This window comes from Mauremys reevesii, linkage group 18 (assembly GCF_016161935.1).
Source record: "Mauremys reevesii isolate NIE-2019 linkage group 18, ASM1616193v1, whole genome shotgun sequence".
NCBI classification, from domain to species: Eukaryota; Metazoa; Chordata; order Testudines; family Geoemydidae; genus Mauremys; species Mauremys reevesii.
Window position 1 is genome coordinate 15,564,934 of NC_052640.1, and position 26,956 is coordinate 15,591,889.

The 26,956-nt window shown below is 43.1% G+C and overlaps 1 protein-coding gene across 6 annotated transcripts in view; it reads right to left on the reverse strand.

Moving 5' to 3' along the window:
* Nucleotides 1-26,956, reverse strand: part of ZDHHC8 (zinc finger DHHC-type palmitoyltransferase 8) — a 221,144-nt gene that overhangs the window by 115,402 nt on the left and 78,786 nt on the right. Inside the window, exons 3-4 of one of the 6 annotated variants that reach the window (XM_039505778.1) lie at nt 23,227-23,407; nt 22,955-23,077 (exon numbers count right to left, since the gene is read on the reverse strand). The exons of 3 other annotated variants lie outside the window; for them this stretch is intronic. In XM_039505778.1, coding sequence (XP_039361712.1) covers nt 22,955-23,077; nt 23,227-23,261 — 158 coding nt within the window. In that variant the 5' untranslated portion in view covers nt 23,262-23,407. Of the gene's footprint in view, nt 1-22,954; nt 23,117-23,226; nt 23,408-26,956 lie in introns of all 6 variants that reach the window. 2 more of the 6 variants (XM_039505777.1, XM_039505782.1) reach the window with 2 other exon arrangements.

The following is a 26,956-nucleotide window of genomic DNA, read 5'->3' on the forward strand; positions in this document are numbered from 1 at the left end:
GTTCCTTAGCTCACCAGGTAGACACCTGTACGTGTTGATGCAAAGGTCATGAGTATTATTGGCTGCTGCATATATATGGTTGACTGATAATCCTGCTGTCTATGTAGCCCCAGTGAAATACAGCCAGAGATTACTAAGCATGGCTGCGTGATTTAGCAGCCTACAACTCACATTCAAAGGTGCTGAATTTACAACCTAGCTCTCCCTGCCCTGTCCTACCCCACCCCAGAGTCACCTTCCACCATAGTCTAAAGCCACACTTCTCACATTCCATGTATTTCAGTTCACCTGTCCCCTTCTCCCCATCCCCAATCATTCTTTTCGGCTCAGCTCTCTACCAGCCTCAACACCATGTTTATGGACACACTAGTTTCAGTAGCTAATTAACACCAATGACATGGAAAGGTGATTCACGTTCTGGGGGAATTCTTTGCCACTCTCCTGGATGAGTGCATGCAAGCTATTTCTGTTACAGGAGACAATTACTGCATTTAGGTGCCTGTAATGGACAGCAGATTGGTTTCGGATTACTTCCGTCAAAGCCTGCTTTATATCAGATTAGTCCAATGAGCTAAACTCAAATCAACTCTACAAGAGTGGCTTTAACTCCCCTTCACAGTTCTAGAAAAAGCAGTTAATTCTCAAAGACAGATCTTGGTAAAGAAGAACTGGAGAGCCTTTAAAAAAATCTTATCGGCAAATAAGAGCATTACGGCTGTGACAAACGAAGGGAAGCAGAAACACAAACAGACTTCACACACAAACACACATAGGGGCAATAGGAAAGCTCTTCAGGTAGCACCCTATTGGCTATAGCTATTGTGCTGATGCCATTGGGTGCGATCTTGCAAACGTTACCAACCAGAGTATTTACTATTGTGTGTTGTTCCATTGGTGTCTATTCATAACAGTAAGCACCATACCCAGTAACACGTGTTTGCAGGCACAAGACTCAATTTAATCTAGCCCATAAATACAGGTAAAACAGTGGATTGGAGGACCCTTCAAGTCGCCCCTACTGCTGCTGCTTCTCTGACTGAACCATACAGCTGCAGTGACTTGGTTTCTATAAAATGCTGTTGTCTGTGGTCTCTTGCAGAAAATGAGAGAGGAACAGTTGCAAAGGTTATACGTTTGAGAAAGGGGGGAAAAACATTAAGGAAAGAAAAAAGCTTTTCACGCTGCTACAGTTAAGAGTGTTCCTATTGGAAAAACCTACTCCTGGGAATTCATAAAACCTACTCCTGGGCATAAAATCTTGCTCCAAGCTAACTTTTTGCCTACCGAAAAATATATTCTTTTCATTAATGTGAAACTCCCAGTTACTGGCATGGACAAAAAGTGGATCCCCTGAAGCTTCAAGCAAGGAAAGTTTTTTAAATTCACACTGCAAAAGAATGCAAGCTTATTTGTGTGTCAAATGCTTATTTTCCGTAATTCAACAGCAGCTCTGGATTCTGTTAATACTACTTTGAAAATGCTCCATAGCATAGACTGGCTGAGTTTTTTGATATTTATAAAATAAACTCAGCGGCGGACTGCTTGCACATGCTCAGTACCTTGTTTTCAAGCCATCTGCCACACACATCTATTAACAATACAACAGTAGCTCCAGAGTGGAACAGAAATGCCTCGTAAATATGGATTTACATAACTGACTGTAGTAACTCCAGGTTAGTGAGGGCAGCTGATGAACAGGTCCAGAGTAGGATGGTATTTAAGGCCTCAAAAATGTGACCAACCCCACAGCACATGACTCAGCTTCCCTAACCCCATTACAACTCTAAAATATCAATGTAGCTATTTAAAGCATACAGCAGAGAGTAAAAGTGGTGTAAGAAGAGTCAAGCCTCAGATAAATAAATGCAAAATTTTATTATTGCATTACATTTTTCAAGCTACATAAATAAGTGTAAGGACATTTTGTGGTTGTACTAAGTCATTATGACAACTATGATCTTATTTATCAGAGGGGTAGCCGTGTTAGTCTGGATCTGTAAAAGCGGCAAAGAGTCCTGTGGCACCTTATAGACTAACGTACGTATTGGAGCATGAGCTTTCCTGGGTGAATACCCACTTCGTCGACGAAGTGGGTATTCACCCACGAAAGCTCATGCTCCAATACGTTTGTTAGTTTATAAGGTGCCACAGAACTCTTTGCCACTATGCCCGTATTGTGCGAAGAAATCCCCTAGGATTTAGCAGTATTCTGACATTACAATCCTGCAGTCACCTCCATAAGCAATTAAGCTAAATTGCTGCACTGATCCCTGCTGTATTCAAGAAGTAGACGCCTGAGACGAGACACACTAACAGCATGTAGCTTACAACAGCTGGAGAGAGTGTACAGGATGGGAAAAAGGAAAGAGGAAAACAAAAGAAAAGGAGAAGGTATAAAGTGTTGCAGCAGAATAGTGTGTCAGTAAGTCCCGTGGAGTAATAAGTTACTCCATATTTAAGGGTGCAGTGAGCTACTGTTTATGTCTGTAAGGGGCATCCATTCCAGGAGGATGTATCACTGCCTCAAAGATACTACTGAAGAGCAAGGAAGTTTGTCATTAGAATGCAGCAGATTGTTGTGTATGGCAGGGCTTGGCATCACCCCACTACACCGACTGTCAGCATGCTCTCGGGAGGTGTCCCAAGACTGCTTTTGGCCCAAATTCTAAGCAAGTGCCAGTGATCAGCAGAAAAGGCAACTTCCCCACATTCACTCACCACCAACATTCCGCCTACCAGCTCTAGGGGTCAGAGGGGTTGCTTAGTCTCACAACCGTCCATGCAGTCTGTGGCCCTTACTAGTCTGTCTCAGTGGAGGGCCAATGATCAGCGGTAAAATTTGCTGTGGGTTAGTTTTTAACCATGTATGTCTGTTTGTCCACTAAGAGCTGAGATGAGTCCAAACAGCTGATAGCTATAATGCTTGGTCACTCCTGACCTCTTGTTACATCAGTGGCTGCTTTATACATATAGACACCTTGGTCAGCAGCCAACTGCCTACATGCAGCATCAAGAATAGAACTTGTGACAGTCTGCTCCAAAAACTGACTCTCTCCTTGGCAAGTTGAAAAAGTGACTGTACTCACTCAGTATTTACGGGAACTGGCACAAACAGATGCAGGAGGCTGTAAAATAGGAGACTATTTTGTCCAAAGTTAAAGCAACAGGCTCTAACTTTTTGCCTGGTTTCACCAGTGCAATTTCATGACTTTCTACCATAAACAAAAGTCACTTTCTCAAAATATTAAAGGCTTGGTGAGTTGGCATTGAACAAAGACTACAGTCCCACCCTGAGCAGTTTATATTATAAGACTCTTGAAAAACTGAAGGTAGTTTGCTAATCACTAGTCAGGCTATATATTTTATTTGCTTGGACTAGACAAGAAGCATCTGGCACAAGCAATGGTACTGAAACAAATAATGCAATGACTATTTATTTGGCCTCCTTAAGACAATCACATAAAGCACACTCAATTTTAACCTGTATTTGAGGTCTGTTGTTCAAATCCTGCTTTCAATGACTGGATCAAAAACTTGCTTCACAAATTGTTGGGCCTAATTTTTGGCATAGTTCTTTCTTAAGGCCAACAGCTTGGGGCAATATGCCCTTGTTGCATTCAAGCTGTCTTAGGACCAAAGCATGCAATAACCTTAATACAGCCTGCACTCATATGATGCTAATTGCAGAATCAGGGCCTTACTATAGACAGCAGGCTAAGTACTGATGTACATGAACCATGCTTAGATGCCTAAAATGTGTCAGCTAGCAGTTTTGGCTGGAAAAGGAGGGGCAGGACTTGTGAAGTTTCCACTATAGGGAAGATTTGACTCTAGTCATATGCAAAATACAAACAAAGTAGTGAGTTCTAGCCTCCATACATATGGTAGTTCTACAGATTAAAGGATCCTGGTGTTTACAGCCATTTCCCCTTAAACTGGGATGATGTGTTTCATTGGGTTTTATTGTGGGGAGTGAAAAAAAAATTAGATTTAGATTAACCTGAGGTTGACTTGTTTCCTCACTGCAAGGCAACAGCAAGCTGATACCCCATTTAATCCCACAAGTGCAGGTGTCTGAATTTAGTGTCTAATATATATACACATTCTTTACTTTCAAAGGGGAAAATGTGAATTAAGTAAAAGATCTAGTGCCAGATTCTTCAAACAAATTTATTATACATGTTGCCTGTCTGACCTAAGAGGACTGACTTCTGAAACCGAGACTTATTCAAACCACCACCATTTCCTCTATAAGCCATTCGTCTAGAGTAGAAGACCAGGAGAGCAGCCAGATTTACGGCTCATGACACAAACATATAAATCTTGGGTCTTCGTTTGCAAGTTAAACAACAGTTAAGTGGGGAGTTTGTCAGACTATGTAGCTTTTGATCCTTTAATCAGATGTGGAACAATTTAACAGAGTATAAGAGGCATTTGTATTTTCCCCCTTCATGTATATATTTATCCTTCAGTTTGCTGCTAGTTCCCAGGGCAAGTGTGTAACAACTTGCACACCACTGGGATGCAGCTGCCAATTTAACTGTGGGGAATTGCCTAGATGAGCTACATTTTCTTCCGTGCTTAACATTCCTCTCCAGGCTAGAAAGACAATGTTGCAGACATGTCAGCAGTGGCTTCCCCATCCCCTCAGCTCCTCTAAAGAGGCAGTTTAGTAACTAGCATGGCTAAGACAATGTCTCTCAGTCATGCTTTCTGCAATGATGCTAACAACAATCGTCCATATTATCATCAATCGTATTATCCAGGGGCCATTCTAGTTTTTTTGCCGCCCCAAGCACGGCAGGCAGGCTGCCTTCAGCGGCTTGCCTGCGGGAGGTCCCTGGTCTCACGGATTCGGCAGCTTGCCTGCGGGAGGTCCGACGGTCCCGCAGCTTTGGCGTACCCACTGCCGAATTGCCACCAAATCTGCGGGACCGGGGACTTCCCGCAGGCAAGCCACTGAAGGCTGCCTGTCTGCCATCCTTGCAGGGACCGGCAGGGCGCCCCCCTTAGCTTGCCGCCCCAGGCATGCGCTTGGTGCGCCGGTGCCTGGAGCCGCCGCTGGTATTATCATAGCACCTCACCAGCAGCTAAGTTCTTTAACAACAATTGAAGAGAAAGTCTGAGGGTGTTATTTTCTTAGTATAGGTGGAGTCAGAGTCTGAAACAGTGGCTATATATTACTAACTTTGTTGGACTTGATTGATTTGCAGAGGTGCAGAACTCTCACCACTGCAACAGAAGTCAATGGGAGCTGTGCTTTGAACACATACCAGGCTACGTAATGCTCACTACTCTGAAAAGTCAGATCTTAAGTGTCAAACTGGGCACCCAAAAGTAGCAAACATTTGACTTTAATCTCTGTGCTTCAGTTCTCCATCTGTAAAATGGGGATAATACTCACTCATTTGGGTGTGTGAAAATAAATGTTTGTGAAACACTCCGATTCTATAGTGACGTGCGCCACAGACAAGACAACGAGGAATTAATAAATTCTGTCTTCAGATCACTGTTTGGACAATGTGCAGCTAATACAGCATGGGGCCATACAGTGAACAATGAGGAAACACTAGTGAAGGGCACGTTTACATGACATGCACAGGAAACAGGGGAGTATGTTTACAGAATTCCAGCACATTGCACATTAACTGTCTGTGTAGACCCTGCTGCTACGCACTAAAAATTCTCTATTGTCAATGCACACTTAGGAACTTTTAGTGCACAGCTGTAGGGTCGACATGGACAGCATGCAGAGTGCTGTATGGTAAGTGTTTGTGCAGACATGGCCAAAGCGAGCACCTTCCATCCTATGCACTGAATGAGGCAAGGGGGTACTGGGGTATGTGGTCATGTAATTAAAGACTATCATAATGCACAACAAGGCGGTCACATTAAAGTTGCACAGGTAACCTTAATTCTAGCACTTCCTATCTTTTGAGTTCTACACTTTGGAAACTTATGGATGTTCTTTTAATGTACTGTTTGTGTATTTGTATTCCAGTAGCCCCAGAAGAGATCAGGGCCCCACTGTGCTAGGTACTGTACAAACACGTTGCTGCTGGAGAGAGTTTGACCGCGTGCAGATTGTGCCACCGTGGTGTGGAATTCTATTTGGAAAAGAATGATGGAGGAAAGGCAGATAGTGTTACAACTGAAGATGCATACAGGTAGATGAAATGAAGAGATAGTTGAGGACCTAATGAGAGCCAGAACCAGAAGCCAATAGGACAGGAAGACCTGCCATCCAAGAGAGAGGTTTCTTACCCTGGAGTCAAAATGGGAGCAATTGAGGAATCACATATGCCGGAGAAGCACGAGAGTATACAGGATCCAAGAATTCAGAAGCACAAGGCCACCAGTTGGTAGTCTGACCCATTCTCATCACATTCCCTTTCAGACAGATGTTAAGGACTGGGAGAAGTCTAGTGTACAGCTACAGGTAGGAGGGGAAATTGTTTAAGCCATGAGCAAAGTGAACCAGGACCAGCAACGAACCAAGAGTCATGTCAATGGAGCCAGGTTTCAGAGATCAGGCACATGAAATTGGAGGCTGGATGTGCTGAGCAGGGTAAGTCAGGTGGTGATTCCAAATGACCGTCTGGTTGGCTGCAAAGAAAGAAATTGCAGATAAAGGTCTTATAATTGTCCTAGGTTTTTTTGCTCACAGAAGATAATGATGTGTTTAAGTTACAGCAAGCTATAATCCTAGTACTCTGTGTTAGTAAAATTCAAACATTACTTTCAGTGAAAGTCAAGGCCAACCTATGTTGGGTGATGGAGGCCAAGAATTATCAAAAAGGCAGAAATCGCTGCTTGATGGATACACAAGTTACCATTTTGGATAGCGAAATGTAGATATTTGGGTACAAAAAAAAATCTGTACTTGCTCTGAATCCTACTTGGGTAAACAACAAAATGCCTTGTTGCATTCTAATAAATACATTAACATGTTGCAATAAAGAAGTTTGTATCGTGTGACTGAAAAAGGTTTACAAGAGAAGTTACTTTAAGGGCTATTTGAAGTATAGATTGAAAGGAGTTTGAGGAAGATGTTTTTGGGTTAAAGGAAAAACTACTTAATGTAGAACTTCATATGTCTAAACAGGAGCACTTACCTCTGCTGGAGCTAGAATTCCTACACCTACAAGAGAACAGAGGAACACTTCACTGTTTTGTTGCAAGTCTGAAGTTGGCATCTCATAAAGGTTAAGTTTATTTGCAAAAATAAATACTTACCCGATTAATATGCTTCTAGGGTGCTGATGCCCCTACAAATCCATTGATGGATCTTAAAGTCAGAGGGGAAGGCAGGTAGAAGATAAATCTGCAGCTCAGACACTAAATGTTGATATACAGTCGCCCATGTTGAGCAATGGGTGCTGGCTGCTGCTGCTGCTAAGGTAACTGTGGCAGAGTGAACAATCTTGCTTTCTAGATGACTAGATTTAGAGTTAGTCCTTACTACCTGGTACACAAGAGGGAACGAGTCTAATGATGATGTCTGGGGTTAGGTTGTTTTTCTTAAAATACATTAGCTCTATAGATTGAAGGATTTCATACAGAACAAATTGCTCATTAGTCCCTGCCACACAAACCACACATTCTATACTAAGCAAGTCCATCCGGCAGAGTTGTGTTTCCACTGGAGTGATGTCTAAGGTCTGGAGTCCACTCCTGAGGTTCTCCCCACTGGCAATATAATATGACATCGTCTGTTTGTTGTACCAAGTTTTTACAATATGCAGCCTGCTCTTCCTAAGTCATTTGCACCTATTAAAGAGGGCTTTCACCAAACAGGAATTGCACTCCTGAGAAAATATCCTTTGACCCACACTCCCTGGGATGTGGACTTGTGTTTGTACTTGACTAAAGAAATTTTTCCAAACTGAGCCCTTTCAGTCTTTACAATGGACCTAATTGCCTGGGATTGATCTCAAAGTTACCTTAGTAATGAATTCCCATTATGAGATGTTACTCAAAAGAGTTATAGAGAATGCCATGGTGGGACTAATGGCCACAGAGGACCAGCTAGTTTGAAGTATAACTACAGAACCAATGTTTTGCTGCAGTGTGGGGCTCCTCTTTCACACAGAATGTCAAATTCAGTAACAATGCACACAAGCCACAAAAAATGTTATCCTACCATATAGAATAAATTCTGATGAACTAAGAGAGCTACATACACCAAACCCACTGCAAGTAAGCCAGTGCACTGCATGATTGACTCAGGTTTATTTTTACATACGCTTCTCTTTATAATAGTATCTATTCACTGTGTTGTATTTGTACGCTTCATTTTATAAATCCAATCTTTTGCAGCTACAAACTACTATAACAGAGGATGTCTTATTTCTATTGATACTGTTATCTAGTTTCTATAACTAAGACACTGGGCCAAGTTCATCCTAGGCATAAAAACAGACTTCAATGAAATTATACCAAGACTTTTTAAAAAAAGTTTTGCCAAGAAACTGTTGATGGATTGCTGAAGACTTATCCTGTCTCTCTTGCTGGTAAGCTGCTGCCTCTATTTTAGATCTTTAAGGAAAGAATCATGCTTCATCTACAGCAAAATAAAGAGATTAATTTTTTTTTTTTTACTACTGAAAACAAACAAGAAAACCTTTAAGGTGGTTCTACAGTTGGTCACACTCCAGCTGTCTACATTTACACCTAAATAAAATTCCTATCAGAACTGAATTGTTAATTAAGGGCTGGTCCACACTAAGAAGCGGGGTCGAACTAGGGTACGCAAATTCAGCTACGTGAATAGCGTAGCTGAATTCGAAGTACCCTAGTTCGAACTACTCACCCGTCCAGACGCCGCGGAATCAAAGTCCGCGGCTCCAAGGTCGACTCCGCCACCGCCTTTTGCAGTGGTGGAGTACCGGAGTCAACCTTGGCGCTTCCGGAGTTCGAACTATCGCGTCCAGATTAGACGCGATAGTTCGAACTCCGAGAAGTCGAACTCACCGCGTCGACCCGGCTCGTAAGTGTAGACTAGCCCTAAGATACTAAGTGATAATTTAAGGCGTTAGAGATTTCATAACTTTGCAATATATGATTTTATTATACTACCAATAACAAGATGGCTTTCCTGAAGTTATTTTACATGGCACCTGTCTTCGTAGAAGTAGTTGTTTAACTTTGTGCTTGCGAAAGGTATTGGATTCACAGCTTTGGAAATTGAAGATTTCTGTATTCTTAAAACAGGTAGAATAGAGAGCAACAGCGCAATTTCCTTGCATCATTGCTCTGCCAGTGTGCCACTGCCCTGCTTGGGGGCAGTAAGGGAAGTGGTGCTTCTACATAATGAGGCCTCTAGGCCCATTCTATTGGTCTCTGCTGAGATTAAGAACAAGGGACCCAAATGGTTTTAAATAAATAAAAACTTGACTGTGGAGTTGAGGTAAATTCAAGCTGGTAACTTGGAGGTGATGGAGACTGTCTTGGTAGCAGTAGTTTTCAAGGGACTAAGCCCCCATTCCTGAAAGAGTATTTTAGCAGAGAGAGGCATATTGTCTCCCTCAGCAACCCAGCACTGGTGCTGTGGGTTTAAAGTGTAGTCTTCCCAGAGGATTCCCTGGAGCTTAGGCTAGCAAGTACAGAATGCGTGGGAACCCTTGAGATTTGGGGTTCTGCACGCATGGCCTGCATTATAGGATGCCACTACTGGAGAAGATAAAATCCATTGCATCAACAGGTACAAACCTTACCAATTAGAGAGAGGGATCAATTTCCTTAAAAGAATTTTTGATTTGATTTTAGGGAATGAGTAAAGGGTTGATTTTTTAAAAATACTTATTTTAGTCTGTCTAATTCATCTATTACTAACTCTGATACAGAAATGGAAGGATGGGGTTATGGTTAGTGCAGGAACTGTAACCAACTTCCTGATTCTCCCCCCATGTTTAAACTCTCGTCAATTTTCATAAAAGTTTTTTTGCTGCACAAATCCTAGTTTTATTCCCTGCAGCTATCAGATTATAAGCATAGACCAGTACATATACTTTATCTTTAGTGATCCTATATTTAAGATTGAAAACACGCTTTCACACAACTTCTAGAGCCTATGATTGCTAATATCATTCTGGATATCAGTCCAAAGTGATTTCTTTGGAGAAAGTTGAGTCAGTCCCAAGAGAAAGTTTTAGGGGGAAAAAGTTTAAAACGAAAAAAAGCTGTTTGAGACCATGATAATTTTGCCCAATTGCCATATTTTAGTTGTAATGGCACAAAGCTCCTCTTAGAGATCCTGCCTGGACTCCAGCACTAGACCCTTCCTTGTAATGACCAAAGAATAAATAGAACATGGTCTCAGCATTGGAATCTGCATGACTCAGATCTGCTAATCCCATTCAAGGTAGAGTGAATGGTCTCTTAGAATACAGGCTAACTATTTATGCTAAACAATCTGTTCAATCTTGCATTTAGCTGTGACATTCAGAGTACCTTTCCCAGACCTGAAGAGCTCTGTGCGGCTCGAAAGCTTGTCTCTCTCACCAACAGAAGTTAGTCCAATAAAAAGATAATATCTCGCCCACCTCGTCTCAGGAAATTCTCAGTTAAGAGTTTAACACCAAACCTACCTGTGCACTCTGACCTACCCTAGGAAGGTAGATGGGGTTCAGACACATCCGAGTCATTCCCCTTGTGGGCTGGAGACTACCCCCTGACTCTATCGACCCCACTGCCCTTTTATAATCATGAACCAGCACATTGTAATACATAACATTGATCAATCTCACATGGTCTGAGAGCATTGCTCCACAGAGATATGCACATGTAGAGGTCCCTCCACTCAATCTCCCTCCCCTCTGCACAGAAGGGTGTTTTCCTAACACTGCAGAGTGGGTTGATAGGGACATGTATTGTCCCCACTGAATTTCTTTGAAGGAGTCTGTTCAACCTCAAGTTGCCTTTTTTGCTTTACCTCCCACCCCCTCTCAGTGGAATCCACAGCCAGCGGTGCATAAAGCAAGGCTGCTAGGGTGCTGCCAGGGACAAAAGATGGCAGGGGTATGGGGAAAGCTACATAGATATCTCTGGACTCCCAAGGATCCCCAAAATATAGGGACAAACCCTGCTCCCTCACGTTGGATGATGCAAGAACAACTTATTGAGGGAATCCTTAGTAAAGAGTCCCCTCCTATGGACTGTACCACAAGAAAAGATATAATATTTGCTAAATGCTACAGACTAGTCTACATAGCACCCAGGACTCACAGGGGAAGGGACGGCTGGACTACAGACTGGGTAGTCGCTAACACATTGAGAATGATAAGCTGGGGAGCAGGTACTTGCCTCCAGTTTTGTTCAGAGCTTTTCATTCCTTCCAGAGCAGACTCTGGTGTTGTATTTAGCAAGATTCCCAAGCACTTCCAGTGACAAACAGGTAATACGGTGCCTATCAGCAGCTGTTTTGCTAACACTAGCTCCAACCCTGCTGTGAATGTGAATTTATTTTACTAAGGGCTAGTCTACACGACTGCTTAAGTCAATGCAACTTACGTGGCTCAAGGGTGTGAAAAAGACACACACACCCGAGCAACGTAAGTTATATCGACTTAAGCGCTGTCCACCCCAGCGCCATGTCGGCAGGAGACGCTCTCCCGTTGGCACAGCACGTCTTTACCAGATGCGCGACAGCGGCGCAGCTGCATCAGTACAGGCTCTAGTGTAGACTTGCCCTAAGAATCAGCCAAGAGACTGGAGTTCTCTTAATCAGAGGAAAAAAACAATCTTTAATTGTCACATGGCCAGCCAGAGTCCACCAGAAGCAAACTCCTGATATAAGGATAACACCCACTAGCCCTTTACACTATGTTTTAGAAACCTGTTCCCAATGAACTCAATGGAAGCAGGATCAGACTGATAGTGTTGATTCATTACAACCAGACATCTTTATACAAAAGCAGTTGGCAAGAGAACTATTAGCAACTCATCTTTACATCCCATTTCACAGGTAATAGATTGATTTTGTAATTCATGACTCATCTGAATGCAACACAATAACAGTACCAAAACTCCCAGGCAGTCTCTCGGGATTTAGAAAAGAAGCCAGTAAATTATAAGACAGCAGTCCAACCAGAACACAAATGCAGGTTCCAGCAGCTTTGCTTACTGACCTTGTTCACATAGGCAATATAGACTGACACCATTTGCCTGACCAAAGTCAAGTGGTATCCCTAACCGCCTGACAGTTAGGTGTTTTGCTATGGCATCAAATATTAAGTGTTAGGCCTAGTCTACACTTAAAAGTGTGGTCAACAAAGCTATGGGGCTCACAGGTGTGAAAAATTCCACCCCTGAGTGGTGTGGCAATGCGGATCTAGCCCCTGTTGACCTTGCTACTGTGAAGTTCCTACAATGACGGCAGGGGAAAAAAACCCTCTGTTGCTGTAGGAGTATCTACACTACAGTTGTGGTTCCGTAGTTATGCTGCTGTAGTACACATATAGTGTACACATAGCCTCAGTAATCTGTCTAGGGGCAGATGAGTGTCCTTTTACATGGGCTTGTGAGTTTATGCAATTCAATTTTCAGACAAGATGCAGCCTTAGGCCTGGAAGGGGGTGTGGGGGGGGGTGTCTCCAAGCCCTCCCATCTCTGCGTTGCCAGAGCTTTGGAGGCTAAGGTTCCCTTCAGGAGCGCAGAGCACCCCACTGAAATAGCAGTTCCCACCTGAGCTGGTGTAAAATGGAACACTACTGCTGATTAACAGGAACTGTTTTTCCTGCAGATATTGGGTGTATAACATCCTGGACTTTATCCAGATACAATGTAAGAAAAACATCCAGAAATAAAGCTAGAAAGAAAATGTGGAGCAGCCCTGTACATAGATGAACAGCACTCCCCCATTAACCTTATTTTAAAAAGATATGTCATCTGGGGACTCAGATTAACAAAGACCTTGCACCCACCCAACATCTAGCCGTCATGTTGCTGAATCCAGGTTCCCTTTTAGGGCCAGTGACTCAACACCTAAACAGGAAAAATAGTCCAGGCTGAAATGTTTTACATCCAATGGGAAGGGAGAATGTTAAGCTTATTGCAATAAGGAAGGAAGGAAAAAACCATTAGTAGCTAGAAAGGAAGCACATTTCAATAAGGTTGCTTCTGTCCTTAAAAAGGGGGAAAGCAAACACAAGAACATGTTCTCTCCTGTACACAGTTGTGTTTATATGCTTGGAAAATCTTTAGTTTCAGTAAAACTAGGCAGAGGGAAAAAATTATTAATCTTCTTAAGCACAAAAACCTGCCAGATATCAAATGCAACTCAGATCTAGCCTGGAAGAGGCTTAACTTAATATTGTTTCCTTTTATGTAACTAGGAAGAGTCAAGGACCGCAAATGTACAAGTGAACAGGAAGGACAAACTATTTTTTAAAAGCTTACACCTTATTACATATGCTTAAATATCAGCACCAGATCTGTAAGACCCATTGGGCCCAGCAGCCTGGAAACTTCTTTGGGACCAACAATCCCCTTCCCCCTCTTATTTAAGTGCTACCAGGTTTGTTCTACCTTCTAATGACTTCGGAACCATAGGAGCAAAAATATGTTTCCCATCCATGATCAGACTTAATATTCTGGTATTGTTTTTACATAAACTTTTGGAACGATTTCAAATAACGAATTCCGTCCACACAGGACTTTCCTGAAAAGTACATGATTGCAATGTAGCCCCATGATGGAAAGGTGTGTCACTGGTTTGATGAGAATTAGAAGAATCACTTTATCACAACAGTAGGATCATTGGGTCATCCAATAACTCTTTTTTGGAGACTTTTTATTTTACCTATCCTAGGGTCACCCAGCGCACCGACACAATTGTCATTCATGGGAGGATTTAAAGGAGTGGAAAGCATGATTGAGATCAAGTCTAAACAGTACGTGCAATAATTAGACTAAGTCAGTTTAGAAATTAATTGTTAAATTGGAGCAACCCTCTGTGTGTGTGCCCATATTCAGGATTAAGATTACCCTATATCGATTGAGGTTAAATCAGTAAAAAACAGACTTAAGCCAATATAAGAGGTTCCTTAAACTAAAATAGATTTAGAGTTTCCACACGAGGAAGTTGTTCCAATTTAACTAAGTTCAGGTCTACACACAATCTTTCATTTGTTTAGGAAAGCTCTAAATGGGTTTAACATTACAACTTTAATTTAAACAGCTGTGTGGAGACAAGGCCTGTGTGTGTATGTGGTGGGTTGTCCATCCCACAAAGGATTGGAAGGAGTTAAGATGGCCAATTAACTCCCCAGGCTGCACCTGGAGGAAGAGCCAGGAAGCAGGGAACTAAGTAATTGCAGGCAGGCTCACCTCTACAGGAACAGGTGGGGCCTACAAAGCCAGGAAGCTGGCTACAGATGTGTGTGGGAGGTTGCAGGCAAGGAAGTAGGCTGCAGCCACTCCCTGATTGGAGGGAGATGGGAAGCCAGATAAATAAGTAGGAAGAAGCCAAGGGAAACAGCAGCAAGGGGTAGGACCATGCAGAGACCATGGCTGCTTGCTATAGGGTCCCTGAACTGGAACTCAGTGTAGAGGGAGGGCCTGGGTTTTCCTACCAGCCACGGGAAAGCAAGGGCATTGGAGATGCCAGGTGGTGGGTCTGGAAGAACTTTGAATCCCCCAGAAGAGGAGCACCTTAGTGACCTGGCCAGAGGCCCAAGCCACCAAGAGGAAACTGCAGTCCCTAGAGTGAGGATGGACACAGGGCATAGGGGAAGGGGAGTGCAATGCCCGACAGAGCTAATTCCCAGCACGAGGCCCCACTAGTGTTGAGCGAACACTGTGACAGTGTATGAGAAGGATACTTTAAATAATCAAGGCTCCTCCGAAAATGCCCTAGTTTCCCCCACTGTGGATATAAACACCCAAATTTCCTGCATCTAGCTAGGTGTCTTGTAAGTATGTTACAACCCCACAGTGTTTGCTGTGTCTTGTTAATTAAAAATTCACAATATTCAAAGAGAGAAGTATCCTCCATGGACCATTTTCTTCATTCTGTATTAGAAATAGGCCCAATCTGTGAGGTTCTGACATCAATCTGAACTACCCCAAAGTTGAGGGACTGGTGCTTGGTTCCAGACCATCTTTTACAACTTACATACTTAAGCATCCAATTTTACCTCCTCCTCCAAACAATGCATACACTCCTCCATTTTCCTCATCGCTCTTGCAGCTTACAGAACTGCCAGACCCCTTACCACGTTCCTTTCCATGAATACCATGTTTATTCAGCCTTCTAGACCAATAGGTTCAGCACCACGAATCTATGGATTAACACCAAATACAGCCTACACCTAGCTTAGCACTGATTCTTCCTTTGTGCATTCTTCCTCAGCCTCCTGGATTTGAGAACCTAAAACACAGTCAAAGGTCTCACTGGGTAGTTTTAATGTAAATCACAAGTCTAGCAAGTTATGGTCATCACTACGACTACAGAAAAACAAGAAGAGAAGAGACGCCATCTGCCTTATTAGATTCATTATCTGTATTTGATTAGCTTGGCCTTTGTTAGTTTTAAGCTCCAATGAGAAAGCTGTTTTCTCAAAATTATTCTGGATCTGTTTTCTATGGGAACAAATCTTTTTATTGTAAAAATTTACCATTTATAGTAGCTTGGGATGATTCAGGGCCAATCTACATAGCATCTTGAATTTAGATCCTTCCATCTTCCCAATGGTCCACAGTCCATAAGCTAAAGTAGTTGCCACAGATTGGGAAATGGTGCTGAAACAGAGACTCAGAGTGAGGAGGGTGGATTTTGCTCTGAACACAATAAACCACCTGAAGCGCACAAGTGTCTATTAGCAATGCACATTGCTCACTTAGAAGCCAAGGAGAAGAGCTGAACCTTGAGATTTCTAACTGCTATGTACAAGTTGGGACAAAGATGTTAGATGCATTGGCTTGATATAAAACAGGCTGCAATTTTAAAATCTAATTAATGCATATACAAAAATATGTACATTTTAATGTACTGCCAGATCCAGTTTGGACCCCACTTATCTATAGTGCCATCTCTCCACTTGTGCTGAATGTATTGCTAATACAATGTCTCTGGTAACAGTACACACAGCACGCCTGGCTATTTTTGCTAGGGAATGTTTAAAATAATAATAAAAAACAAAACAGCTCTGCCTGTAAATCTGCTTCCTGTTTCTGACTAGAAATTAGCAGCTTTGTTAATAAGGCAGCAAATTTAGTCCACCAGAGTTTTCTCCGGAGGAAGCTGGATACTCAAGAGCATCTCTCTGCCAATTGTACAAGAGAAATAGCCACTTGTCATTATCTCTTAGGGTACAGCTACACTGCAGCTGTGAGCGTGCTTCGCAGGGTGAGTAGACAGACATGTTAGCTCTGCTCAAGCTAACACACTAAAAAGTGCAGTGTAGCCAGGGTAGCAGGGGAGGCAGTTTGCTTGGGCTAGCGGCTTGAGTACAAACCCTCCCGCATCTCCGGGGTATGCACTCAAGACAGCTAGCCCTAGCAGAGCTAGTGTGTGTCCATCTACCCTTCCGCTGGGAACCATACCCCCAGGTGCAGTGCAGACATTATTAGTTCTGCTCTGTACACAAATTACAGTACTAGATTCTTCTCCCTAAGATTGGCAGTCATCGCACCAAGGCACTGAAATCTACTGCCTGTTACCTGGTTTTCACAGTGTAGAACATCTTATTCAAGAATATTTTTTTAACCTTCTTTCCATACATGGTGTACATTACCATATATGCAATGGCCGCTGAGCTCATCAAGTTTGGATGCCACAGGACTATTAATGCTATGTTAACCTTGCATTTTCACTGTGCCTGGATTTTAAAATCAGAACCTTACCTAGCATCACATTTACAAATTATTTCTCGGCCTCTCGCCAGATTTCCAGCTGTAGGGGGCGCTATAGACATGGTACATTTAGAAACTAAAATATATTCACATGAGAGCACTGATCTTAGTTTCTTAGATCCTTGATTCAAGCATATTAGTAGAGTTAGAATTAGTAAGGTACTGGTTGATTCTACAAGTTCATTGCCTGCACTCATCTAAGGGTATGTCTATACTACCCGCCGCATCGGCGGGTAGTGTTCGATGTATCGGGGATTGATTTATCGCGTCTCATCTAATGTGATAAATCAATCCCCAAATCGACGCCTGTACTCCACCTTGGCAGGAGGAGTAAGCGTAGTCGACAGGGGAGCCGCGGCAGTCGACTTGACACCGTGAGGATGGCCAGGTAAGTCAAACTAAACCCCCCGCGAGTGAAACCCAGGCCTAAGGCTCACCAATGCACATGCTAGGATGGCTTATTGCTGTTAGGATATATTGTTCAACACCTCCTCCCACCCAAAAAAAAAGAGCAATAGCATTTAACATGAAAAATAGTTAATAGTCCAAGAGTAAGAAATAGTAGGGAAAGTTTATTAATGCTTTCTCTATTATTGTGATTACTTTCTCCTATACATTTTCATTTTTAAAAAGCCACTTCAAGTCACCTCAGAGAAGGGCAGCTGCCCTTTCAGCAGTGTCTCTGGTGAGATGGTTTCTACCAGAGTGAAAGTGCCTGAGAAAGTCCCAAACTGCCCTTCAGAATATAGCACTGGACAATCAGTGCCTCCTGAAATCCTGATTTAAAGCCAGCTGGCACTCCACAGCGGGAAGTGGAGTTGCCAGATCTCCAGAACCTGGTTGGGGATTACAGCCATAAGTGTCCCTTCCCAGATAGCCATGCACGGTATACTGATACCTCAGCAGCAAAAGCTGACTAGAGTGGAGGTGAGTGAGTTTGGGAATCAATATGCCATGACACGCCTTACTATTAAGACAACATACACATTGTCCCACTGTGTTCTCCATCTACCTGTACAGCTTCTCACCGGTGTAAATGTACCAACCACAAGGAACACTTTTGGAAGATTTTCTATTTAACTGTACATCATCTGTATATGGAGATGCAGCTATTCAGCATGCTGCAGTGACAAGGAAGTCTCATTGGGCTTGGTTGTGTGATTAAGCCAATATTGCTTGCCAGACACACTCATAAGGTTACTAGTCACAAAAACAAATAGACAGCGAAAAGGCCGAGTGCTGACACTTCTTTCCATTGTTTTTCCTGACACTAAGGCAGCAGGAAGCCATCCTGCTCACCACCCTTTCCACAGAGTGTCAACAGTGTGCCTACTTCCTCTGCCTTTGTGTAGGACTTTTTATATTTAAAAGTAAACAGTATAAATAAAAGGTGTTTCCTAATAGTAATAATTCTCTTAGCAACCTGGTGTGTAATGGGACAATTATTTTCCGACTTATGTCTCAATTCCACTCCCTCTAAAAAGTTTCCTCTGTACTTCAAACATCTTGTTCACAGGATTAGGTCCAGATGGTTGGGTAAGCATGAGATCATATTGCCCTCTGACTTTGGCAATCCTGGACCACATGTATGTACAGAGAAGAGAAACCAGCTTAATAGCGGAGTGCTTACGGAGAATGAACTGAAGATACAGTTTGCCTGCAATTTGCGCTACAATGCATAATGACTGCTTCTGAAGAGGACCGAACAAAAAGATATTTGTGAGATATTGAAATGAAGCAGAGTTGAATACTTGACATTTTTTAAACATGCAAGGGCTGTGACATGCTGAGCAGCAGAACATTCTGAACAAAACCTTTTTAGAGAAGACTGAAGCAAGCCCACACATCACCCATCTAAAGGCCTTCACGACAAGTTTTTAACTGAGACTTGATTGTACAACATAGATCAAGATATTGTGCCAAAAGTCTGGGACAGTGAAAGGCTCTTTAAGCTTGTAGCTATGATGCTGTGTGCAGGAAGTGCAGTTCATCTAATCCCACCACCCCCTAGGGATGGAAGAGCCTTAAGAGAAAAAGCAACAATCTAAAATGCCATCCAATGCCAAGATCCACCTCTGCTCGCTTGAGAGCAGCAAGTAGTAGAGCACAGCAGCTAGAGTCCCTTTTGGATTGTTCTTTTCTGGAAAGAGCTGGTCTTTGACTTATGTGGTCTCCATACTTTTGCTCAAGAATTTAGCTCTCATGGAGTTGTTGGCTCAAACGTAATAGCTATTTTTAACTTGAGTCCACTCTCTTCTTTTCCCCTTCCCCCAACTTATTCCTTGTGCCTAACGGGGCAAATCCTCTCCACCCAGCACTGGTCTGAGCAGCCAGTTCAGGTGTGGGGTACTGCACCAGAGTTGGACAATGAGCACGGAGGAGCTACAAACTCCTCCATGGAGGCTATTCTAACCTAGCGACTAAAATAGCTTACACATGCCCTTAGACACATTTCTCTCTGCAGGGACGGGTTCTATAGCAGTAGCTCCTCTGGCTTCACCCTCTGCACAGGGAACTAGCACAGAGCAGGAGTCTCATGGAAGGGTCTGTACCACCTGCCTGGTCCCTTCTGGCAAAGTTCTGCCACCTTTTGCACAGCAGAATCACACCACTCTACTGCCGGGCCACCTTATGCAGCGATTATGGAAGGGGCAGGTTTTTCCCATCAGATGCCTGACATGATAAAAACAAGTTAAACAAATGCAACTTATGGCCCAGATCTCTGTGCCATTAACGTTGATGGGAGGAGACTTTGGTGCAAAGATACTGTGTGTCAGTTAGTTTATTATGAACTTCAAGCTGGGGAGTGGCTTGAGCACTGAGTTTGAGACTCTCAGCTCAGTTGAAACAGGTCCAAATCCCAACAGGTCAACTCATCATACAGACCCACACCCAAAATAATGGAGGGCTGAGACTTTAGAGGCTTATTCATAGATTCCAAGGCCAGAAAGGACCATTGTGATGTGATCTGACCTCCTTTATAACGAAGACGATAGAACATCTCCAAAATAATTCCCACAGCAGATCTTTTAGAAATACACATCCAATCTTGATTTAATAATGGTCAGTGAGGGAGAATCTACCACAACCCTTGGTAAATTGTTCCAGTGGTTAATTACTCTCGCTTGCTCTCAAATTTACATTTTATTTCCAGTCTCAATTTGTCTAGCATCTGCTTACAGCCATCGGATCAGGTTGTACCTTTCTCTGCTAGATTGAAGAGACCAATATTAAATATTTTTCCCCATGTAGGTAGTCAGAGATTGTAATAATGTCACTCCTTAACCATCTCTTTGGTAAGCTAAATAGATTGAGCTCTTTGAGTCTATCACTATAAGGCATGTTTTCTAATCCTTTAATCATTTTGTAGCTCTTCTCTGAACCCTCTTCAATTTATCAACATCTTTCTTGTATTGCGGGTACCAGAAATGGACACAGTATTCCAGTAGCGGTCGAATCAGAGCCAAATACAGATGTAAAATTGTGATGCACTCTATATGATTTTATAAAAATATGCTAATGAACATTAATATAAAGTAACTGGAATATGCTTCATGCAAAAGGTCTCTTGTAAGGTATCATTACAAAGCTTATAATCTACTGAGTGTGGTCATCCTATTTGTATGTATATATCATTCTTGTATCTGAAACTAGAAATATGAAATATAACTCTGAGGGCCTATTGTGGTTATGCAAAGTGTGGGCCATTAATGGTGGTTTGGAATCTTGATGGCTCCCCTCCAACTGGACAATTGACTGTGGATGGCTCTGTTTGCTTGCAGGCCTTCATGGGAGTCAGGCTGGGAGGATCGAGGGCTTGAAGTCTTACAGTGACATGTGATCATGTCACCTGAACTGGAATCCATCTTTAACCCGGTGCTTTTCCATTTAGAAGTTTGGGTGGGAACCCAGACAGGGACAAAGGATTCCTGCCTTATGCAAAAGATATATAAGGGGGCGGAATAGAACAAAGGGGGCTGCAGTCATGAGAAATCCTCTAGCTACCACCTAAGCTGGAACAAGGACTGAACAAGGGGAAAGGATTGGGCCTAGACTAGGAAGGCATCCAGTCTGTGATAGAAGCTTATTGAAACATCTCTGAGGGTGAGATTTTATCTGTATTCAGTTTTCTTATGTATTAGGCTTAGACTTGGGTGCTTTATTTTATTTTGCTTGGTAATTCACTTCGTTCTGTCTGTTATTACTTGGAACCACTTAAATCCTACTTTTTATATTTAATAAAATCACTTTTTACTTATTAACCCAGAGCATGTATTAAAACCGGGGGGGGGGGGGGAGGAAAACAGCTGTGCATCTCTCTCTATCAGTGTTATAGAGGATGAACAATGTATGAGTTTAACCTGTATAAGCTTTATACAGGGTAAAACGGATTTATTTGGGGTTTGGACCCCATTGGAAGTTGGGTACCTGAATGTTGGAGACAGGAACACTTCTTAAGCTGTTTTCAGTTAAGCCTGCAGCTTTCAGGGGACGTGGTTCAGACCTGGGTCTGTGTTTGTAGCAGGCTAGAGTGTCTGGCTCAAACAAGGCAGGGTTCTGAAGTCCCAAGCTGCCAGGGAAGACAGGCTCAGAGGTAGTCTCAGCACATCAGTTGGCAGTTCCCATGGGGTTTTCTGTGATCCAAACTGTCACAGTGGCGTAGTCAAGCAGGATCTGTGCACAGCTGCTTGCTTTGAGATACTGGTAGTAATTTTAAGTGAGTTTTGGGTGTTGTGCTGGAGAACAGACAATGTGATTACTGGTTTGTTATTTTCTGTTTGCTTATTTCAGGTAAGGGAAATAGGGACAGAAAGATAAGCAAAATAAGTAAGAGTGAAGATCAGAAGAAGCTAGAACTGCACAGGTTGAAAATTGCCCAGAAAGGCTGAACACTGGGTGCTGGGAAAGTTTCTAGTTAACTAAGAAGCCCCTGAGCTGAGTGCATCTCAGTTTCAGTGAACTGCAGACGGGTGTGGCCCAACCTCTGTGTCTGTGCTGAAGCTGACTGAAGTGTCTAACTTAGCAAGACAGGAGTGGAGGGATGCCTGTTCTGGCAGGAAGGGGTTCTCTGTGGTATCCTAGCTCATCGAGTGATGGTCTCAAGGGAAGACAAATGGAAATTGATGTGAAATTTGCCCAGGAAAAGGCTGCCCACCAGCAAACCCTGGACTTAAAAGACAAAGCAAATTGAGACCCAGAAGCACGAACTGGCTGTAATGGAGTGGAAGAGGTGCACAGAGACATGTATCCTGGAGCTGGAAGTTGGGGTCTTAGTGACTACTGCAGTGGGAACAGACCCCAAGGACTCTGTAGCTGGAAGCAAGCCCAACCTGAGTGAAGCAGGGAGGGATTTTGCTGACCAGTGAAGGGTCTGTCATAGCTGGTAGCTGTGAGCCCACAGCTGGATTAGGGTCTCCTTCCTTTTAGCGGGACACAGGAGTGTCTGCCCCAGAGGGGAGCCCAAAGAGGAATTTTAGGTATACAGCCTCCGCCATGAACAGTGTCCAGGTCTCTGGCAGTAAGTTCAGGAGGAGGGTGTGACGTTGCATTCTATATGATTTTATGAAAATATGCTAATGAGCGTGAATATAACGTAACTGGAATATGCTTCATGCAAAAGGTCTCTTGTAAGGTATCATTTCAAAGCTTATAATCTACTGAGTGTGGTCATCTTATTTGTATGTATGTATCATTCGTAAGTCCCAAGCTGCCAGGGAAGACAGGCTCAGAGGTAGTCCCAGCACCTCAGCTGGCAGTTCCCAAGAGGTTTTCTGTGATCCAACCCGTCACAAAAATAACCCCTCTGCTCCTACTTGAGATACCCATTTATGCATCCTAGGATCACATTAGCTCTTTTGGCCACAGCGTCGCACTGGGAGCCCATGTTCAGCAGAATATCCATCACGACCCCCAAATCTTTTTCAGAGTCACTCCTTCCCAGAATAGAATCTCCCATCCTGCAAGGATGGCCTGCATTCTTTTCCCTAGATGGATAAATTTACATTTAGCCATGTTAAAACACATCAATTTTCTTCTCTGTTCTGAGTGGATAAGAGACCTCCCCTCCCCACTTTGCATATGTGTCCTTTACCAAAATTACCTGTGCGTGTCCACAACCTTTGTGCACCAGTCTGTGTAACTATTTACTTCCTTCCTCATCTCCTGCAATTGCTGCTGCAGCCCACTAAAAACTGCATATAGTATGCAAAGCGTATCTGGATCCCTTGAATTGAAAGGAGGGACAGAATTTTTAAACGTACACCTATAAATAACCAAGGAATGATCATTTCCAGCACAGAATAATGGAATCAAGACATGCACTTTAAAAAGGGTGGGGGAGGGGTGCAAAATCAAAGCAAGTTATTTTCTTACATGTCAATTGGGAAATAAGTTGTCCTGCAGTACATTGTTGGTGATGGTGGGCCACAAGGGATGAGCCCAGCTTGATTTTCAGATCCTGGATTGTGTTTACAGGGCTGCCAGTATGAAATGTGACTCAAACCTGAAATCTCATGAAGGCCTTGTTGATCTCAGTCATTCCATTTTAAGTACTCTGTTGACAAGTAAAAATGTTTTTTGAGTTGAACTGATTTTAAATTGTGAATTTATCACCCAAATACTTTAATTTTAAAGGAGTGGGCAGGGAGCAATCCACTCTTAAATTATCAAGACTCCACAGCACGTCCTATTTTACCCTTATGAGACAATTCATTTTCCCTTCCCCCCATTAAAGAACCATCCACCACTATAAAGCTTCTCTTTTCACTTACATTCTTACCAAAGGAAAAAACACAAGGTGGACTAATTTCCCCGAACACTTGCAACAAGTACAACTGAAACCAGAGACACCCACTTGAAGATGACTTCATTTTATTATTACTTGATTTATAATCCTCCATATTCTAGGAGCAGCTCGATTTGGATGACAGCAAATGCTGAGGAATTAATTAAATGGAAACTTCAGGAAAATATGACTAATCCTGCCTGAGAGGAGTAGGCCAAGAGTGGGTTTGGTCAGTCTGATTCTGGACAGATTTAAAGCTTAACTCATAACTACACAAGAGTGGACACTGAATACACACATAGTCAACATCAAGTTATTTACAATCCTGGAGCAAATTCTGTATCTCTCGAGTACATTTTATATAGGTCATTATATTACAAAATCCACGCTGAAAAACATTCCTGAAGAGGCCAATGTCACTTTGTACCAAATAATCACTTTTTTTAATCTTTAAGAGTATTGTGCAGAAAAGTTAGTTGCAACTAGATGAGTGAAGCTGAGATTCCATTTTTAATAGAAGAATTGAGGATTAGCTGGATTCATAAGCCCCAGATGCTCCAGTATGGAACTTGAACAGTACTTTGATAGTTTTCTATTCAGATGAAGTAATTAATAAGAGCAGCCTATTACAGTTTCCTCACCTCCTAAAATTATATTACATGATACCATATTGAATCCAGAAATATTCACATTTTAAGATATTGCTGCTTCAGTAAGTCTGCTGAACCACTTAAATGCGTGTGTATAACAAACCCTTTTTTTTGTTTTGTTTTGGGGGGGGGGATTTAAAGGAGATAAAGGACCCCAAATACAGTGGAGTAACTGAGATCAGAACCTGGTCCCATATATGACGACTTAGGACAACTGTTCAAAAAAATTGGTATTGTCCCAATATTGATATTGTCCCAAAAAGACAATGTTTGCTCAGCCCCCTAAATGGGTAATGTCCACGAGAAGTCAGTAGTGTGAATATTCAAAGTTCTGTTAACACCACACTTTTCCCCAAATGGAGCATATTAATAAATGAGTTTCCATGTACTGTACAGGGTTCCTTACTAATAAAAACCACTGGAAAATCCTGAAACAATGTGTACATCTACACAGCAGACAGTGATGAGGAAAGAGGGGAGAGACTTGTAGGACAAATCCTGAATACAAAAAATTGGAAGAGGATCTCTTGATCACGTAGCATCCATGTCTCCTTTGAGTAGTAAGACTTAAAGTGCAATGTTTACTCAAAATGGTGTATAAAAGTCACTTTGAGACCTCTCGCTAATAAGTTACTCGATTTTAATACCAGAGGTTAGAACTTCTAAACTGTAGTTTTGAAAAAGAAGTGTTCTGTATGTGTACACTTTAGGAATGCACTGAAGGTTGCCAACTTTGTGACTGCAGAAAACTGAACACCCTTATCCTGCCCGCTGCCCCGCCCTGTCTCTGAGGTCCCGCCCCAGCTCACTCCATCGCCCCCTCCCTCCCTTGATCTCCCCCACCTTCACTCATTTTCACCAGGCTGGGGTAGGAGGTTGGGGTGTGGGGAGGTGAGGGCTCTGGCTGGGGGTGGGGGCTCTGGGGTGGGGCCGGGGATGAGGGGTTTGGTTGTAGGAGGTTGCTCAGGGCTGGGGTAGCGGGTTGGAGTGCGGGTATGGGTGAGGGCTCCAGGTTCTGGTGTGGGGCCGGTGATGAGGAGTTTGGGTGCAGGAGGGGACTCCGGGCTGAGGGATTTGGAGTGTGGCAGGAGTGGGGGCTCTGGGAGGGAATTTGGGTGCAAGAGGGGGTTCTGAGCTGGGGCAGGGGGTTGGGGTGAAGGAAGGGGCTCTAGGCTGGGGCAGAAGGTTGGGGCATGGGAGGGGGTGTGGGATGCGGGATCCAGGTGGCGCTTACCTCAGGCAGCTCCTGGAAGCGGCCGGCATGTCCCTGCGGCCTCTAGCGGGAGGCACAGCCAGGTGGCTATGTGCTCTGCCCTCCACCCCCAGAGGCAGGCGCCGTCCCTGTAGCTCCCATTGGCCACGGTTCCCAGCCAATAGGAGCTGTGGAGCCAGCTCACGGGACGGGGCAGCATGTGGTGCCTCCCAGGCCGCAGAGCCATGCCAGCCGCTTACGGGAGCCGTGCAGAGCCAGGGCAGGCAACTGGACTTTTAATGGCCCGGTCGACTGGGCATTTTGGACATCTGGCAACCCTAAGTGGACCAGAGAAAGCAAAACAGAGAAACAATATGTTTGACCAATAGGAAACAGTTAAAAATCAAATGATTAAAAAGCTCAGTGTTAGGTACCGGGAAGCTAGGCTGTCCACTGAGGGAATCCTAGAAGGTTCATGCAACCTTTCCGATCCTCCCCCCTCTATATAAAAGAAGTCTGCAGTTTTGGCTTCCTCTACCTATAGGAAAACTGGTTTCCCCAGGGAGCAGTGCATCATCAATAGGGCCTTTAAAAGAGTTTGTGCTGTCTCTTCTTAAAGTTCAGCATTCTTAAGCAATTGTGCCTTTTTTCTCCATAGCCAAGTTTTATTCTGTGTCGAGTGCAGGGGTCTGAAGTCTTTCCCTCACCAGCAGTTTAGAGCTGGATGGCAAATCCCTGATCTGGGTGGTCCAGGGATTGGTTGAGTGTATATTTAAATCAAGTTTTACAGCTGCATAGCCATTCATCAACACATGCTGGTAATATTTACAGGCTCTTGATATTAGGGGAAGTTTTTTTTTTTTTTTTTTTAAATAGACAGCTGAGGCATAACAGAACTGCGGAATTTATTATCGCTTTGCATTCTCAGTTCTGCTCTGTGTATCTTGTGCACAGCCAAACTGTTGTCAACCAGCATATGACTAGATATTATCATGTACTTAATCACTCTCTGATGGCTGAACTCACTACAGGTCGACACATCACACAGCTCAGAACTAGCCAGGAACCTTGGTCTGTAGCCAGCAGCTTTAATAGATAAGCCTAAAAGGAAGCTTTCCCCTGGTTGAGCCAAAAGCACGGAGGTAGGTTGTCTGAGCTGAAGTCACTCTTTGCGGATCTTAGGCAAGATGATAAACACTGGGTCAGGTTAGATTTATATTTGCAATCTCCTGAATGAAGTGGCTGGGCATTGTGCATAAGCAACACCTCTCAGTAGACTGATGCTATCAAACTACAAGCTGTTTTGGGATACCATATTAATAAGCATATTTGCTTTCACTAGCTTCATGTTTCTAAAATGAAAAGACTGTCAGGATAAGACCAGCAGGATGTCAGTTCTATATTTAGGTTTCTCACAGAACCCTATTCTTTCTGTCAGATAAACAATTGTCACTTCAAGAGTTAAGTTTCCTTTTT